Source organism: Pan troglodytes, chromosome 4 (assembly GCF_028858775.2).
Source record: "Pan troglodytes isolate AG18354 chromosome 4, NHGRI_mPanTro3-v2.0_pri, whole genome shotgun sequence".
Taxonomy (NCBI): Eukaryota; Metazoa; Chordata; class Mammalia; order Primates; family Hominidae; genus Pan; species Pan troglodytes.
In genome coordinates, this window is record NC_072402.2 from 109,471,823 (window position 1) to 109,490,040 (window position 18,218).

At 39.6% G+C, this 18,218-nt stretch overlaps 1 protein-coding gene across 6 annotated transcripts in view; it reads right to left on the bottom strand.

Annotated features, from left to right (window-relative positions):
* NREP (neuronal regeneration related protein) overlaps nucleotides 1–14,056 on the bottom strand; it is a 28,974-nt gene extending 14,918 nt beyond the window's left edge. The window contains exons 1-3 of one of the 6 annotated variants that reach the window (XM_009449410.5): nucleotides 13,777–14,056; nucleotides 12,983–13,024; nucleotides 11,619–11,679 (exon numbers count right to left, since the gene is read on the bottom strand). In XM_009449410.5, the coding sequence (XP_009447685.1) occupies nucleotides 11,619–11,621 (3 nt within the window). In that variant the 5' untranslated portion in view covers nucleotides 11,622–11,679; nucleotides 12,983–13,024; nucleotides 13,777–14,056. 6 annotated transcript variants of the gene reach the window in all.
* Nucleotides 14,057–18,218: the final 4,162 nt, after the last annotated feature.

An 18,218-nucleotide genomic window follows, 5' to 3' on the forward strand; every position in this document is an offset into this window, starting at 1 on the left:
ACTCTTTCCATCAATGTATCCTCTTCTACTGGTAGCTGCAAACCCTTCAGCATTTAGCTAAAGTTATTTCACAATTCAATGCTTGTCTTGCACTGTCCTGGTCATTTAAAAACTGGTATCTCTTCAATAGCAAATAGTATCATAACAGACCACTAAATTTGGAGGGAAAGTGGTTTCTATTGCAGATGGATGTAATTAAAATTGGTGTAAATCACAGGGTACAGAATTCTTATCTGGTAAGAATTCTGACTTTTTTTTAAAGAAGAAAAAATATATCCAGATCTGTATCCACATGCTATTTAAATGCTCAGGACAAAAAGAAGCCACTAAGAGGCTTCTAAGAAAACTGTCAGAAAACTAAAAGTACAAGAGGAATGGAATAGGGTTAGAATGGATATGCCCCTGCACACCACCTGGGTTTTCAACCCCTCTGGGTGGAGCCAAGTCTGATTAAGTAGAGGGCTTCTCTCTGATGAGGGATTCAGTCTGGCAGTACCATGTGAGGCAGAGAAGACTGAAGGGAGGAGCTCCCAACCCAAACAGATGTGTTTCAGGGCTAGTTGTCACCCAAGAAACACAGGCTTCAAGAGTTGTGAAAATCCAAACTAGAGGCTTAAGTTCCCTAGAAAAAGAATCATCGGTAGTTTAATATGAAAAAGGTAGTAGTGGAAACTCAGGCTTTCATTCCAAATTCTGACTGTATTCTCCAACAAGAGAAGACCTCAACCACAGATTTTTCCCCTCAGTCTTTCTTACATTGTAAACCAAACACCACAACTATACTTCTCCAAAAGAAGGGAACTATGAGCAATAAACAGTAGTTGGAACCCACAGAGACAGAGTATGTAAATTCAGGAACCCACAGTTTTCTATAGAAATGCATAGTACAATCCACTATAATGTTTTGTTAACTTTGGGCATGTTTTCCAGGTGCACTCATTTAATCTTCACAATGTTACCGCAAGGAAGAAATAAACCCATATATATATAAAGCGCTGGCAACAGGATCAGGCACATAAGTAAGCAGATCTGTGTTAGCTACTATTATCGTCATCGTCACCATTTTACAGATGAGAACACTGAGGGAGAATAGTCAGGGAACCTGCCCAAGGTCTCCAGTGTTCATGTGTTGCTACAGTCCTGGAGGAAAGACCAGTCTTAGAGTAACAACTTTGGCTTGGCTACATTAAGACTTTGGATCTAATTAAACCCAAGCAATACTAGTAACCACACTTTTTTTCTTTTTTCAATGTTCCCTGGAAGGAAATGTCCAGCACAATATAAATATGTAGCATCATTGCAGCTAATAACAAAATGCATTTGCTGAGAAACCAGATTGTTTTATATGACCCCCAAATGAACTCTCAAACAGTTCCTTCTCAGATGGCTACCAATGGACAATCTAATTCAGTATAGCTTTCTCTTTCATCAAATGCATTTGAAATCCTGTTCACTATAACTTTGCTTTTCGAAATGTTAACTCAATTTAAAAACAAACTGCTTAGTTAAAAAATATTTTATCAATGATCTGCAGACACACAAACCATATACTGCATAAAAATATGAAGTGTTTTTGTTCCTCTCAATTGAAGAATATAAACACTTTTCAGACAAGAGAGGCAGTATATAAACTACTAAGAATGATAAATTCAGGAAGAAAAATAAATTTAACCAGACTCCATCTGGAAACCTTTAATTAATGTATTAGAAATCCAGCCAGTTCTAAAGATGGACAAATGGAAAGATGCAGATGGGGCAACAAACTAATTATTAACATCCTAAAGGTATCAAATAGCAAATAATTAGGTATGCTGTATTTGATCCTCATATTGCAGGTAGAGTACTGTATTCAATCACAGTCAAAGATGTAGTGACCCTCTGACTTCATCTAAACAACATAATAACTCATCAATTTAGTAAAAATTCACAATGATTATCAGATGAATTGTTTCTATGATGCAAAGAACAAATTTAATTGGATTTCTGATTGAATTGATTGTGCCAGTGTAGACAGTCAAGCCTCATATAGTAAAATTAAAGTTCAAAAAGTGGTTATCATTTTTTTTTAAAAAAAGGAAAAACAGGTTTAATAAAGATTAAATGAAAAGATGTGGAGACTTGTCTCCCAGACCTTGATAACAAGATCAAAACAATTTAAGATTCTATTATCAAGAAGTGAAAAAAATATGCAAGGCCAGGGCATTTCATGATATATATTTAGACCTAAGACTCCACAGGGCAGTAAGAAATGGAGACTCAGTTCTGGTCCACAGAATCCAGGCTTTGGAAAAGTTAAATCCAATTAATAAAGGACTAAAATTGTGAAGATAAGGGCTCAGAGATATGGACAGAATTTTTGATCCTATATTAACTAAATTGGCTAGGTATGTAATCTCAATTACCCAGTCAATAAAGAAATATTTACTAAGTACATTCTGCAGGTATTGAATATTTCATAGGCAGTTTTTAATCCTATACAATTAGCATCTTATCAAAGAGTAAGTCCCATTAGTTTGGGCTGGAAATATCAAAGTAGCAAAGAAAATACTTTTTCAAAAAGATTTTTTCAAATTAAGCCACCAAATCCCTGGAAGTCTACTCAGGAAAGGGGTGGGCTAGTTAATATGATTTATCTATTCAAATTCTAATTCTGTTAACAACACAACCGAAATTCCGATATTGCATGCTTTTAAACGGTGGGTACATTCCCTGCACAGCATTCATTCTTTAAGCTACTATTAACTGGTTCCTCTGATGCAGAAGGCACTAGGTTAAGTGTTCAACCATGTGCTGCCTAGCACTGATCTACTGACACTCAACAATGTCTGGCAAATGAGCACAAGAACAGACTTTGACATCATAGTCCCAATGAGCCTTTTGGGTGGCTTTCACTAGGATGACTGAGTGGGAGGCATGAAACAGTACTTTGCGGAGGAAATAGTTAATATCAAACCCTTACTTGGGTCATGTTTATAAGCACCTTAGTCAATAAGTTTTATCCATATAAATAAATACTGACTAGTTTTCCCTTGATTGTCTGAAAGTTGGCTGCCAAAGAAGCAGTATCTTCTCCTAATTTCTACTCTTCCTGTCCAAGAATAAGTTCTATATCAGACACCAACTTTATCCAATGAAAGTGTCCTCAGAATGCCTGGACCCGTTTTAAACAAAACAACTTTTGTAGATTTCTCCTTGTTCAGCCACTGGACTCTAGTACTTTTCCCTGCTGGAATTGTATCAAACTCAATTCAGCAGGAAGGCTGTTACCTGCTCCAGTAATCAAAGGACATGGTGTGTGATGGTGATCTGAGTAAGAGCTGGGATGGAGGAGAGAAGAGCTGGAGCTGGCAGCCACAGCAAAACTTCTGTGCACATTATGAGTCTCCCTGTTGTTTTAATTACCTATTGGTGAGTCGTTGGCTTGGCATTTTTACTGGCAACAACTACTTGGCTACTCCCCCTTCCTTTTCAATCAATGGCTCTGGTTCCCAAATTTCAGTGAAAAGGGGCAGACAGACCTTCCTTTCATGCCACGTTCTCTTATGTTATTTACTCCTCCTCCTTCTTGAATATAAGTTATATTTATATTTTGCTCCATGAAAATAAGGAGGAACACTGAACCAAGCAGTCTAAAATCAGGGATTTAAAAATATCTCTAGCTAGATTATCATAACACTTTCAAGGCAAAAAGCTTAGATTAGAAACCATTCTAAGGTAATAATGGGCAACAATTTTACTTTAAAAGATTTCATTACCCTGTGAAACCAGGGCAGATTTGGTCTACTGTCATGACTGCCTCAGTCAGACTATTGAGACAAACTGTGCTGCCCGCTGGAAAAGCACCATTAATACCCTCACGCATAGTGGCGCCCCACAGCCAGTGTTGTGGATAAGATGTGTGGCACTACCCTAAAGTGATATTCCTTTTTTATCAGACCATACCAACCTAGCTTTCTGGATTCTCAGGACCTCTTCTGCCTAAAGGAGTGCAAAAGGAACACAGAATTTTAGAAGTCATTTTTGTAGTGTGCTTAGATCTCACTTAACTCTTCCCCCTTACTTCCCAAACATTTGAGCCTTCTAAAATGTTCACTGAAAGGCCCCTTTCAGTAGTAAATTGTTCATCAGTGTCTGTTCATTTCATTTCCTGGACTGCCTGACTTATAACCAAGCTATCGCAGCAGTGCAGTGTCCGGCCATAACTCATTGTATGATACCAAAGTGGGCCACCTGGTCCTGCCCAGAAATAACAGATTGTCATGTATCCATGACCACTGACTCATTCATTTATTCCGCAGACAGTTGTTGATCACTGAGGATGTGCCAGATCCTAGTTAGGTATGGGAGCACAGATCAGACTGGTTCATGGTGTGGGATCTATTCCAAGGTCTCATTAGGAAATGTCAGTGAAGGTTAGAGTTTCCTTTCACTTTGTAGAAAGAGAACACCAAACCACTTTGTAGAAAGAAAACACCAATTTCTCTACAATTTCATTACTGAAAGTTCTCTCTCAGTAATGAAACTTTTCTACATCTGAATTCACCATCCCACTGATAGAGGAAATGGAAAAAAAAGGCATCACAGCCTCAACTGCTACCAAAAAGGGAAAGGTGTTGCTCAGTTACTAAGTGGTCAATATTCTTCTATCAAGTATACAACCTCGGAGGGTAGAAAAACAAGCAGAAATAAGCCAGCCGCAAGAAGAAAGTTAAACATGTGATAAGTATACAGAGGAACATAAGAAGATTCCTACTGAATGTACTATGGTGTTTCAGAGAGGAGTTGCCATTCAAATTCAGTCTTGAAGAATGGCTTTATTTTGTCAGGAGGTGTATTCCTTCTAGAATCAAGCTAAGCAAAGGCACAGAAAGAGGGAATCCTGGGGCAGTTGAGAATAAGTAGCCTGCTCCCTCTAAGAAAATATAATCCACTATGGCTAGAAATAAAGGATTAATTCATATAGTTCCTGGCTTATCTGTCAAGCCACAGAAATAAAACTTTGGAAGTTCTAAACATAGCAGGTGAAAAAAAATTACTTGAAGGTATGAGGTGGAGAAGGCATAAAGAATTCAAGGAGCAATGCTTACCTATGTCACTGTTACTGAGAGATTTACAGACAAGTAACACCTCATCTAAAGGGGTTAAAAGAGCTACTCACATCATTTCATGTTGAAAATCTTGCAGCTGATGCATTCCAAGGTAACATTCTGTGCTGTTTATAAGAGATTGCAGGAAAAAAAAAAATCCTTCTTGGACTTGGCTTTACTCGATTTTCGTCTATCATGTGATGAGATTCTCTTTGGTTGGTCACCAGACTACTGACTACATTAGTAACAGCATGTAGGCCTCAAATTGTAAACAATTTTATTGTGATGACATAAGTGTTGGCTTACATTTTCAATAAGTATGGTTAATCGGGAAGAAATGGAAAGAGAAAAGCAGCTGGGTACATGGGGGTGCAACTGATTAGCACATGCCAGCACCCAGTCAGCCTCACAGGAGGGAAGCATGATCTTTTTATCGGGGAGCTTGCAAGGCAGCAACATACTCTCTGGCCAAGCAGACACTGCTGAACCTGCTGGGATCTGCCAATGAAAGTGCTGCCAGTTTCTCAAGAAAAGGATAAGCATGCTCCCTTTTCCCTTCCCAGTTCCTTCTAGCTAGAGACCTTTCTTCTCTCCACCATTCCACCCCAGCCTAAGGGGAGTGAGAGGGAGCAATAAAGTAAGCTGTACCTTTAACCAGAAAGTGTAAGTGAGTGAGTGTGTGTGTTCTTTCCTGTTAAGCACAATCAAAAGGCAAAGAACCTGAGACAGGTTGGTAACCTGAGTGAGAGCCCTGGGCCATCTCTAAGATGCCTGCTCAGGGGCTTCCTATTGCTTAGCACATCAAGTCCTTGACTTCTAGGTCTAGTTTTTGAGGTCTGTCCTTGACAGCACAGAGGTCCTAAACAGGGAGGAAGATCTCCCCTATGACAGTAAAAAGGTACTATGCTTACTCTTGCAAGCCTAACTCTCTAATGCACTCCTTTTATCTGGAATACTCCTCTCTCTCATCTAAATCTACCCAAATATTCTTAAGTCTTCACTCACTCAATATAAGGACTGGTCCTAAGTCCTAGAAATAAAAAGCTTAATAAAAGCATAGTACTTACTCTCAAGGAGCAAATAGTCTACTTCTAGTTTCAAATTTTGTGCCAACTCCAATCGTTAATGGCGCCCTGGAACACTGTATTGAGGATTTTGAAATCATACTCAAGCTGAATAATAACGAGTGTCAAGGTTGATTAGCAATGTCTCCCACAGGTATAAAAGTTAGTGATGGAGATAGCCATATACTTGCTATTTCTGGCTCCAGCTTAATTTCTACCTTCTTAATATAAGTTTTCCACTATCCCCAATCCCCAGTCCTCACTAACATCACTCGTACCATTTAGCAGTAGATTATATTGTTTTACACTGTTAAGTTTGCTGCACATCACAGAATCACAGAAACAGATTCTACTGAACTAAGTGAAGGCTAGAAAGTTCCAATACTGGGAGTAAAGCTCCTCTTGGGTCCAGGCTGCAGGAAAAGCTGCTGTGAGCTTTAAATACCACAGCTGGATCCAACCCAGAGAGATGGCATCGCACCACACTGCCAGAGTGTGGCTCTGGAAGCTGGGAAAGGTTAGCCATTGCAAGTCACGTTCTTTTGGCAAGTGCCACACTTTTTGGTTTCACCGCACTTTGTTTTATCCCTTTAATAATGGAAAATAATTTTCTGTGTAAACTAAAATTGCATTCATTTTGGCTTCCCACCTCTTTTAAAAAAGAGGTTAAGGATACAAATTACTTCTAGTTCACAAAAACTAAACACGATTAAATCATTAAGAATGAATTTAAAAAATTCAACTTAATAGATGTTAATATGCACAGATGAAATATTTGTTGAGCTTCTACCATATACTTAATACTTTACCAAGCACTATATGAAGTTTATAAACCTTCTGGGGCCTATAATTTAGTTGAGCAAGGAAAGAAATGCATATGATCCAACTAACAAATAATCGCACCCTGGTTAATACCATGGTATTACTACTAATAACTGAAGTGATATTTAGAATTTAGCTGAGAGCTGTGTTAATGCTTAAGTCCCAAACCATTAGGGCTGTTAATACTTTTGCACTAACAGATCAATTTCAGGATCACTGCTATTTTTTAAACCATTGAAATGAACTATTCTTGAAGCTCTTCCTAGGTACAAAATATGTTCAGAAAAATCTATTTCAAATAAATTTACACCCAATAAATATTCTTAGCAATCATAATTTCTACAGATGTGGACTAAGAATTTATGATTAACCTGCTATCCAGTACAAAGTAGAGGAGCCTTTAAAATTGATATATTGTAATATATCTTTACCAACCAAGATGACATAATCCAAGTACATTCAATACATTTTCCTCTGGTATATTCAAATTGGATTTGCTGGTACGATTTCCTTATCCCTAGTTTTTTCTTGTATAACACGGGAATTATACAGATAATTCAGGCAAATCCTTCACTCCTACATCACTCCAGCAACATTTGGAATTACCAAGATGAATCAGACAAAATCAATTTTTTGAGCATAATTATTCAGATAATTATTTCAACCCTCCATTTCACTTTGGCTATGAGGATATGGCCTTAAAAGACTTTCCAACCAGGAACAGCACTAATTAAAAAAAATGTAGGACCAGGAAGTTACGCCAAGGATCCCCAGTCAGCCCAGTGCATCTGAATGCCACATCAGGTCTTTAACTGACCAAGTAAATTAATACTTCAAAGTATAAAATTCATTAATGGCCAAGTATAAATTTGGGTTTCACTCATTTGGTTTAGCGAGTATTCATGTTTTAGAAGTATATTTTCCTATTTTAGAAGTATTCATCTCAGGATTTAAAACAAAGTAAATTTCTTCAATGTATTTATGATGATGATCTGATTTACATCTTTTAAAGAACTGTATCAGGTTAAAATGGAATGATACTCGGAACAGCTGTTTATTCTAAGATTGCTGCTCAAATACCTTTTCCTACCTGAATTATCTCTATAGCTCAAGAGGAAGCAGGACTGGGCTAACCCAAATAGACTATCCCAACTGTCCTAATTCCTCAAACGATTCCCAATTCTCTCCCTCACTGTTCACTGGAAACTGTGGTGAAAAAGAGAGTACCATATAAAATTATTCTCTTAGGTACTCTTCAGCATCTCCACAATCAAGAGTCACTGAGCAACTGGTATATTTACATTCTAAGCCCAATGGTACAAGCTATGAATAGGACCGCATCCCTCCCCAATCTTTGTCTTTTTCTTTAAACAAGGAAACCTTATATTAATGGAGAGATTATTGAAAGAGTCTTCTTGTAAGCCCATGAATGCCACTTCACAAACTGTACAGAAAGCAGAGCTCTATGAATGGTACAATGGAGTCAACTCATCTGTTTTAAAAGCTCAGCATCAGTCTTAAAGAGAACTTATATTGTTCCAATTCCTAGGTCTCTGTTAAAACATAATGAACCCATGCTTATGTCACTGTGAGTCCATGGCACACACACACTGAGAGGCAAGTTTACTGTGTAGAAGGCAATCATGTTGAAAACCAGGACTTAACCTTGACATTGGATTAAATAACTTATTTTTTCAAACTATTCAATAGGATCATCTATTCATTCTGAACTGTTTTCTTCTCATTAACTTATCCAAAGCAAGTGCCTTTAAAATAGAATACCTAAATAAATAGAACTCATGTAAAATACAATCATAGCAATTAAAATTTAGCAAAAAGCCAAATGTAAATTAAAGAAATGCTGAAGACTTAATATCCTACTAATTGCAAAAAAAAAACACAAAACTGTGGGGGTGGGAGAGGCATATTTACTAGAAAACAAAAAGTTGGAGATTGACTTATTGAAAAAAATGTTCTTTTCAACAAAGATACAGCAAACTATACTCAAAACTGACACTTTTAACAGTACTCTTGAGTTGCACAACCCTAGGTGCCACCATGCACAACTTTATGTAAATAGCACTCCGTGCAGTGGCGTTCAAGGAGGCCCATACACAGAACACATATAATTGGTGCCTCCTAGAGCTGCACCAGTTGATTTATATATATATATGTGTGTATATATATATGTATATATGTGTATATATGTATATATATGTGTATATGTGTATATATGTAGATATATGTAGATATATATAGATTATATATATACATTATAGATATATATAGATGATACAGAAGGCACTCGAGAATCCTTAAGTGTCTCCACATTATTGTTGTAAAACATTATCATTTTAGATGTGTAAAAAGTCTAGATATTGAGTCACTGTTATGAATTCTGGAATCTACTAAATAATTTCTTACACTAAAATGAGCTGATTATAAATTTGTATTTGAAATAAGCCCTTTACTAAATAGGTAAAATATACTGAAATTAGATCCTCTTTAGCGTTTTAAATTATGTAACTGGAAATGCAAGTTTAACAGGAGAGCCATGCTTATGTATTTTCTAGAGGTGTCCAGGAGATAAATCTACTGCTTCACTAGAAGCAGTTTCTACTGTATGTGGGCTAAGTCTTCACTCTAAGTAAGCCAGTTACAGAGGTCCACAAAGTAATTCCAGTTTTAATCAAGGAAAGAAAACTAACTTGATTTTGCCAAAAGGCAGAAAGAGGAGATACAAAGACACCTCTAATATCACTTCTTAAAAAAAAAAAAAAGTGAAACCTTTTTTTACATTAATATGTGCAAAGACTTTTAAGATCTCAAGACTTTCTGGAAAAAGAGAATTGCTAGAAAGTTACTTGGAATCACCCACAGACAATAACTGTCAGTGGTTTCATTTCAGGCAATGGGCTTGTGCCAAAAGGGACTGACATCTTGATGAAAGGATCACCAAAAAGTTGTGAGAATTTTTTCATGAGTAAAAATCCTTCCAGGAGCAACAAATTGTGATTCCCCATTCTGCCACCATACATAAACGACAACTGCAAAAAAATTAACACGTAATAATAATTTGCATTTGCTTTTCTGCATTCAAATGGTTCCAACTTCCACTCTCAGCTTTGGCAGGCATGCTTACCTTCTACAAAGCTCATTCTACTTACTACTACAGAAACATGGTATCTTACTCTTTGAGCTTGATCTATAGAGTTAGTTTTGGTAGGGTCCATAGTCATATTTATGTTTAAACTGGTCACCTGACATATTGCAACATACATGAAACCTTTGTGATCTATTTATGGTCACAGAAAGTAGGTAACGTTCTCAGATAAAGAGCTTGGAGGCAAGGTGATGTGGCCAGTCACAGTAAAAAATAAGTAAACCCAAATACTTTACAGCAGTTGATTTTATTACCATCCTATTATTCTATGACAACAGCTAATTAAGAATTTAATATGAAGTTAGGAACCATTTGCACAAAATCCATGGATTAGCTTAATTTTATGTTCACTTCTTTTGTCTTTCTACCTCAAGTTCCTTAATTTGATCATTTTCAAGCAAGGTCCATGTGGTGCTTTGACACCCACTTGTTGAAATGACAAGTGACGCACACATAAAAAAATAAAACACTTGTTAATAAAAATCAAACTGAACTCATTTAACTGCCTGATTCATTTTTCTCCTTGGAAGCTTATACTTGGGTTGTTCTCAAAGAAAACATCAAAGATATCAGATTAAATTTTGATTCATTAAATTCCACCCTCGTTTCAAAGAAAAAAACTAAAACTAAATTTGGAAATCACACATTCTAAGTGACAAAGAGGTGTTTTAAAGAGTATAAACATCTGCAGTAGGACACGCTGTACTTCACTAAAAAGTTTTATGATATTTCTATTTTTTTTTTAGTTCATCTTATTTCCAAAGAGGAAATTTTTCGTAGATGATTAATATACTTATTCAGCTGCTTTTAATGTGTATTCCTTCTGTTTCCTTAATCAGTAATCAAACATTAAACTGCATTCTCTGTGGATCATAAGCTTTGTCAGAAATAGTTATACTTTTATTTAGAGGTTAGCATGCTTGACTTCTAAAATTGAGTACATGTCTCTCATAAATGAAATTATAAATCAAGAAAAATAACTAATTATATTTAAATAGATGGGGTACATTAATATAAAAATTCATGCTTTTCATCTATATTGCTTTAAAGGATAGCATATACAGTAGCTGTTTGATCAGCTGGACAGACTCCTCAGTTTTGGATAAGTTCGGCCTAGCTCTAGGACCCAAGGCTTTGTTTGAGCCCTACTGCTGTCACCACCTCCATGCGTGTCACAACACATCACTCTTCTTAAAGAACCGAATAGTTTCCGTTGTTCAAATTAAATAAATCCTCACTTCTGAAAGAGGAATTTTAGTCTTCTATTCAAAATAATTGCAAGTCAAAGAACTAATTTGCCACATCCAATTCACATAAATTGCTGTACTGCAACGCTTCCAGGAACTGGAGATAGAACCTTTTAAAGGTCAGATGGGGTGTAGAACAATGAAGGGTTGAGGCGGATGAAGATGGGTGGTTGATATTTATATGTAACAGACTGGTAAGAAGTACTGAGAATCTCCTCTGATGACCAAGTCTTACCATTTTGAGAATCTTAGTCTTGGGCTTCTATTCTCCCTCTCTTCAGTCCAGGGAGACCAACCTGCAAAATATGTTTAAATACAGTAGACACATCGCCTCACCACAGGTCAGCAAACGAAAAATGCCTCTTTAGAGGTTACAGACGAATAACCATTTTCTGTGGTTAAGATAAGTTACATGCAAATTATTGTTAACTACTGGGATTTCTGAAAGAGCTTTCCAAGTGGCCTATAGGCTTAACTAAGGGACAAAGGAATCCCTGGTACTTGGCTTTGCAGAGTCCTGGGCTATTCTTAGTGTTTGGTTCATCTTTAAATTGCATGAGTTCAAAAGGTTTAGCAACTTAAAAGTAGAACCAAGTGATAAAAATAGATTGTTTTCTGGCTGCTCTTTGTTCCCAGACATACTACTGGCAGTATATTTGCAATCAAGACGACAGAATAGCAATCAGCCTTCCACCGTGTAGTGTAATGCCTCAGAGTGGATATTTTTGGAAATGGCACTGCATTACATAACCTTCCGTGTTTAAAAAAAAAAAAAAAAACCTACACGGCGGGGGGGTGGGGGGAGTCAGGAATATACACCATTATGTCCTTCTCCCTAAACCAAATAAACATTAATGTACATACTGCTGCAGTGATTTACCCTCAACCTTTATATTATCAGAAGACCGCTCTTTTGTTAACACAGTTATGACAAAAATTAAGATGAATGGAGAAACTAAAAGTTCTCAAAAAGGGTATCATTCGCTCTTAGAGTTTTCCTATAATGTTATTATAGATACACATAAATGCACATCAGATTATTATAATCACCAAGAAAAAAACAGTCATTTATTTTAAGGCCCTCCCCGCCAAAGTTCAACTGCTTTATAAGAAAATGCAGAAAAAAGTGCTGCAAGATCGAATGCCTAAGAAGACCCTCGGAAGCAGCAGCATTGAAAGAGTAATCAAGTGTAAGGGCGGAGGGACACAAATTCATTTTATGAAAAGGGAGGAAAAGCTTGCATGCACCAAAGTGCATTTAATGCAAAGAAACACAACAGTTTCTAACAAGGCTTTAGGAGCAAGAAGAACAAAATTAACCACACCAACAAGCACAAAACCCCACCCCTTCCCAAAAGAATTCATTTCTCCCTCTGAACTTGTGCATTTTAGAAAAAACCCAAGTTAAATTCCAGCCTGAATGCAGCACAACCAAAATGCCAGAATTTCTCCAAGGTACACGCTTCAGCTCTTTAAAATTTAGAGGGAAGAAGCATGAACTCTGCAGGGTTGAAGGGTCCAGCTAAGAGCAACGGCAAGGAATCGACACAAAAGAGAAACCAGCGCTCCCAGCCGGGGATAGGAATGGCATATACTTACAGACAAAAGCCCCGCTCCCTGTTCACTCTCTCCTCTCTACACCTGAAACACAAATGTGGTTGAAAAAGGGCAACATGCTAGAAAGACAGATTGGGGGGGGAGGGGGGATTGGGGGAGGGAGGGGGAGGGGAAAGGGGTGGAGGAAGAGGAGGGAGGAGGGGGAAGGGAAACAAAACCCAAACCGGCTTCACTTCCAAGAAGTGCAGCCTTGGAAAAAGGAGGAGGAGATCATCTCCCTGCCTCGCGCTCTCTCTCCAAGAGTGTGTGTGTCTCTCTCTTTCTCTAAGAGTCTCTCTCTCTCCCTTTCCCTCTCTCTCCCGCTAGTGTGCTAGTGAACAATGAGCTAATTCTGATGGAGCTGGCGCGGAGCCAGCGCCCCAGCCTTGCTGCCACTGTGCAGCCGCCTAGGAGCCAGACTGCTTACTCGGCAGGAATCGGCGGCTCTGGGCCCCGTCGGCGAGCGGCCAACAGGCGCGCGCGCCCCGACACCCCGCACCCGCGCCCCGGGCGCCCCGCTCGCCGCGCCGCCCCCACTGCACCGCGCGGCGCCCCGGGGAGACAAAGCGGACCCGCAGCTCTGCGCCCCGGCCCCGCCCCGGGAGCACGGCGCGCGCAAATCCCCGGCCTTCCTCCCCGCCCCCGGCCAGCCTCTCCGCCTCGACGTGCGGTTGCTTTTCAGACAAATAAGGAGGTGGAGGAGGCGGTTTGGGGGCGCGCCAGGCGTGAAGGCGGCCAGGGTGCTGCACAGCCCGGCGGCCCGCCAGGGCCGTGGGGAGAGGCGGCGCGGCCCGTACTGTAATAATAAACCTGCAGCAGAGGGCATCTGAGGAAAAGAGGACGGCGACGGGCGGCAGCCGCCTTCCTTTTATGTGCCTGTCCTGAGCGAAGCAGAAAATGGTGCCTGCGGCGGCGCGGAGCCGCGCTCAGACACACAAAGAGTCCGCGAAGCATGCATTTGCACACGGCCTCGGGCCGGACCCTGCCCCTCGGCTGGGTACGCGCGCCCCACTCCCTTCCGCGGGGAAGCCCGGGGCGGGGAGCGCCCCTGAAGGCCGGGCCCAGAGGTCCTGTGGCTGCGCGTGCACACACACACGTGCACACAGTCACACGCGCACAACCAGCCAGAGCTGCGGCCTGGCGTGATCGGCCCAAGACGTACTCCCCTGGTGCTTCCTTCTCCTTCCCTATACGCTCCCCCACTGCCTGCCCCTCTGAAATTGTACTTTTTAAAATCGAGGATTGCTTTAAAAAATAAAGTGCTTTGCCATTTCTGATTTTTGTAAACTCGTCGTTCTTATTTAAAATCTATCTTTTCATAGTAATGTAATAGCTCAAAATTTTGCAACAAACTCAAATAAACTGGTTCTGTTGCCAATAAAGCAGGATATCATTTTATGGTAACTCTCAGATGTTACAAGAGAAGATTATTTCCTAATTAAATTGCCTTTCCAAGAAAAAAAGATATAAAGGATCATAGTGTCTTCTAAATTTGCCATCCACTTTTTCCCCTAATCACTGAAAGCAATGTTTTCCATTGTAACAGAGAAAATAAGGCAAATTTACAAAACTCAATTTTTAAACGTGTTTACAGAATGTCTGATGTTTTAGATTTAACATACTGGGTACAGAAATAGCAAACCTTAAAAAGCAATACTTTACACTCACAATTCTAAAAGAATGCACTGAGTTCTCTGTATGCTTGTTGCTGGGACTATAGGTCACCTTTAAAACTACAAAGCCATTGCCACAACAAATGCCTATTAGACTGCACTGGGTGTGATGTTTAAGGAGCCCACTGAAAGCTTCTCTGAATTAATCTAAAACATCACAGTAATTTTCCTGCAAAAATAAGATGATTTGGCAGCCATAGCTAGGAACAAAGGGAAGAAATATAAAACTCAACAAATTCCCTTGACCCTTTCAGGCCAGTTTACCAGCCAGGGAAGTACTGGAAGGAAGGTGTAAGGCATAGGCTGGGTGGTGGGAGAGGGGAGACGCCTGGGGGCTGATCTGCAAGTCTGGAACCCCAACACGCTGCTCAAGGGCACCTAAACATTGAGATCTTTGGCATTCACCTCAGGGTCAGGCTGGGAAAGGACCCCAAGGGCGCACCATCAAATCAGACTACCAAAAATCTATCCCAGTGATATTTGTTCAAAAGCTGCTTCTACAAGGAAACATACATATAAACACATACATACACAGGGACTTTAATGTTTATGTAAAACTTCCCTAAGATGTTCTTTCACAGAGAAATGTTAATTTTTCTTTCTTTCTTTCTTTTTTTTTTTTTTTAAGAAATGGAGACTTACCATGTTACCATGTTGCCCGGTCTCAAACTCCTGGATTCAGGCAATCCTCACTACGGCCTCCCAAAGTGCTGGGATTACAGGCACAAGCCACCTCTCTTGGCCAATTTTTCTTCATTGTAATGATAGACATTCAGGTGACAGAATTTTAAGTATTAAGAACACTGGGTCAGATTCATAGCTTATTTATCTGTTGTGTTCCAGAAAACGGTTATCATCCAACTATCCAAGAAACATTCTTGAGTCTCCTCTAGGTGTAGGGGGCTGTGCTAATCACTTAAGGATATATGAGAAACTCATGCCATGTCACCTCACTCAAACTGTAGCTATAGCTGTCTCACAGTCCTCCTAGCTGCCATGTTCTGCCCTCTTCCATCTATCCTGTAGGTGTTACGGTAGACCCACTCTTCTAAAATTTCTTTTTAATCATGGTATCCCCTGCTCCATTACGGGATAAAGGCCATATTTTGCCACAGTGTGACTATAGTCTGACTTTCTAACCTTATCATCTCTCTCTCAATCATAGAATATCAGTCCTTCACTTCACTCTGATTGATCATTTAGGGCACATAATTATCCCTAAGCCATTACCAGTCAGGAAGCAAAGTCACACAAAGATTGACTTCAGCTAAGATGTCTCAACCCTTCAGTTATATTGACATTTGGGACAAGATAATTTTTTGACGGGGTGAGGATGGAGGGTGAGGCTGTCCTGTGCATAGTATAATGTTTAACAACATCTCTGGCCTCTACCCATCAGATGCCTGTAGGAAACGCCAGTTGTCACAACCAGATATGTATCCAGACACTACCAAATGTTCCAAGGGGTCAGGGAGACTCATCCTTGATTGAGAACCACTAGCTCTAACAATCAGATCCATCTCCTGAGGTGGAAAGAGGTAGCCTCCCTTGAGTTATGTGCACTGCATTGAAGAGGGACAGAGACCTGACCCAAATCAGGATTTTCGTAGGGAGGAGGAAAGGGAAGTAGGCAATGTCCTTATCTTCATGGAATTTGTCATCTGGGGTGAAGGGGTAAAGAGACAGCCAAAGCCAAAGTGAAGGTGCAGTGTGATAAGGATGATTGTAGAGTTCTTGCACAGGTTTCACTGTGGATGCCAGGGCTCCTTTCTAAATCAGACCAGCAGTTCAAAGAAAGTTTGCTAAGGGAGGTGAGGCCTAAACTGAATTTGTGAAGAATGAGAAAGAGTCAGCAAGTTGAAGGAGGAAAGGGGCCTTCTGAGCAGAGGCAGGGGCAGATCATGAGCTAAGAAATTTGACTGATGACTGATGACATCCAGATGGTATAAGAAAATAAAAACCCTGGGTCAGAACCTGATTCTTGGGTTCTGTCCCTGGCAAGTATGCCAAAGAATAGTCCCTCACAGGATTTGCTCAGTAGAAGAGGATGTACTTTAGACACAGGATTTTTCTTCTCCCTTAGATATGTCATTCTCAAGTATTTCCTGATTATAGCTAAATGTATCTCAAATCTATATATTCCTGCAACTTTATTAATTTTTGATCAGTGTCATTGCTTGGGGTAACCAGTTCCATGAGTCTGAGTTCCAGGTGAAAGGTTAGTAGAAAAGTGGTTAGAGCCAGCTCTATGTGGCCTTGGATAAGTCATTTAACCTTTTAGTCTCAGTTTATTCATCTTTCAGTTGGAGTTCATACCATAGTGCCAAATTGTTGTATTATGTGAGACTGTGTACAGTGTTTAGCATATAAGTTAACATTACATATACAGTAGCAATAGGTATTATAGACTGCTTTATAGAACAAAACTTATATGATGTTTCCTGATGGATCCCACCTCTCCTTCTGGCCTCATCTCTTGTCCTCTCTGGTCAGATTGAATGAGGGCACTTTTGCAGTGAGTTACACTGTTGCACAACCCTTGAGCCTTTCCACATGCTATTCCTCCTGCTGGAAGGCCCCTTTCCCACTTCTTCAATTTGCTAATTCCTGCTCCTTCTTCTCACATTCAGTTTAGGCATCACCACCTTTTTAAGAAACGTTCTTTGAACTGCTGATCTCATTTAGAAAGCAGTCTTTGTGGTCACAGTGCACCAGGTACAGAACTCTACACTTGTCCTTACCACTCTACACCTGAACTTGGACTTTATTTTTCTGTCTTCAGCACTAGACTATAAATTCCATGAAGGAACAGATCGCAGGATACATTGTTGATCGCATATGTAACATCCATTATCCCTTTCTTCCTTCTCAACGAAATCTTGATTTTTGTCCTGGTCTCCATCCCTCCCCATACAGCCTGCTAGATCCAGGGAAGGTGACGCCCAGGAATAGATTCTAATTATCTTAGCCAATCAGTGTACTGAATTGGATCTGATAATGGGCTAATAAGCAGGTGACCTAAGTTCAACCAATCAGACCTAAGGGAAAGAATTGTATTTCATGCTTAAGAAATTTGAATGCTATTCTTAAAGTAATGCAAAACTGTAGAAGAAATGTAATCTGAAAGTGACAAGATTTTTTTTTTCCAGGGAAGGTTATTCTGAGAGTAATTTGGAGGATGGATTTGAGCACAGAGAAAGGGCAGAAATGAGGAAATGAGTTCAATTTCAGAGAATATTAGAGTAATTCACATGAGTAAATATGAATGGCCCAAATTAAGATGGAGGGCATGGGAAAGGAAAAGAGGGAAGGAGTCAAGTTGCATTATGGAGGTAGAATTGCAGGACTCATTATGGGTTCAGAAAGCACGGGAGATTAGCTGGAGAAAAGAGTCTAAGATGATTCTAGATTCTGGCTTTGTGACTGCTTGGATGATGATGGGATTTCCTAAAACAGAAAATACAGGAAGAAAAGTGTCTATGGGAGGATCAGTGGGTGACACTGAGTTCAATTTTATACCTGTTGAATGTATAACCCACATATTCAATGATGTTCCAGTAGCTATC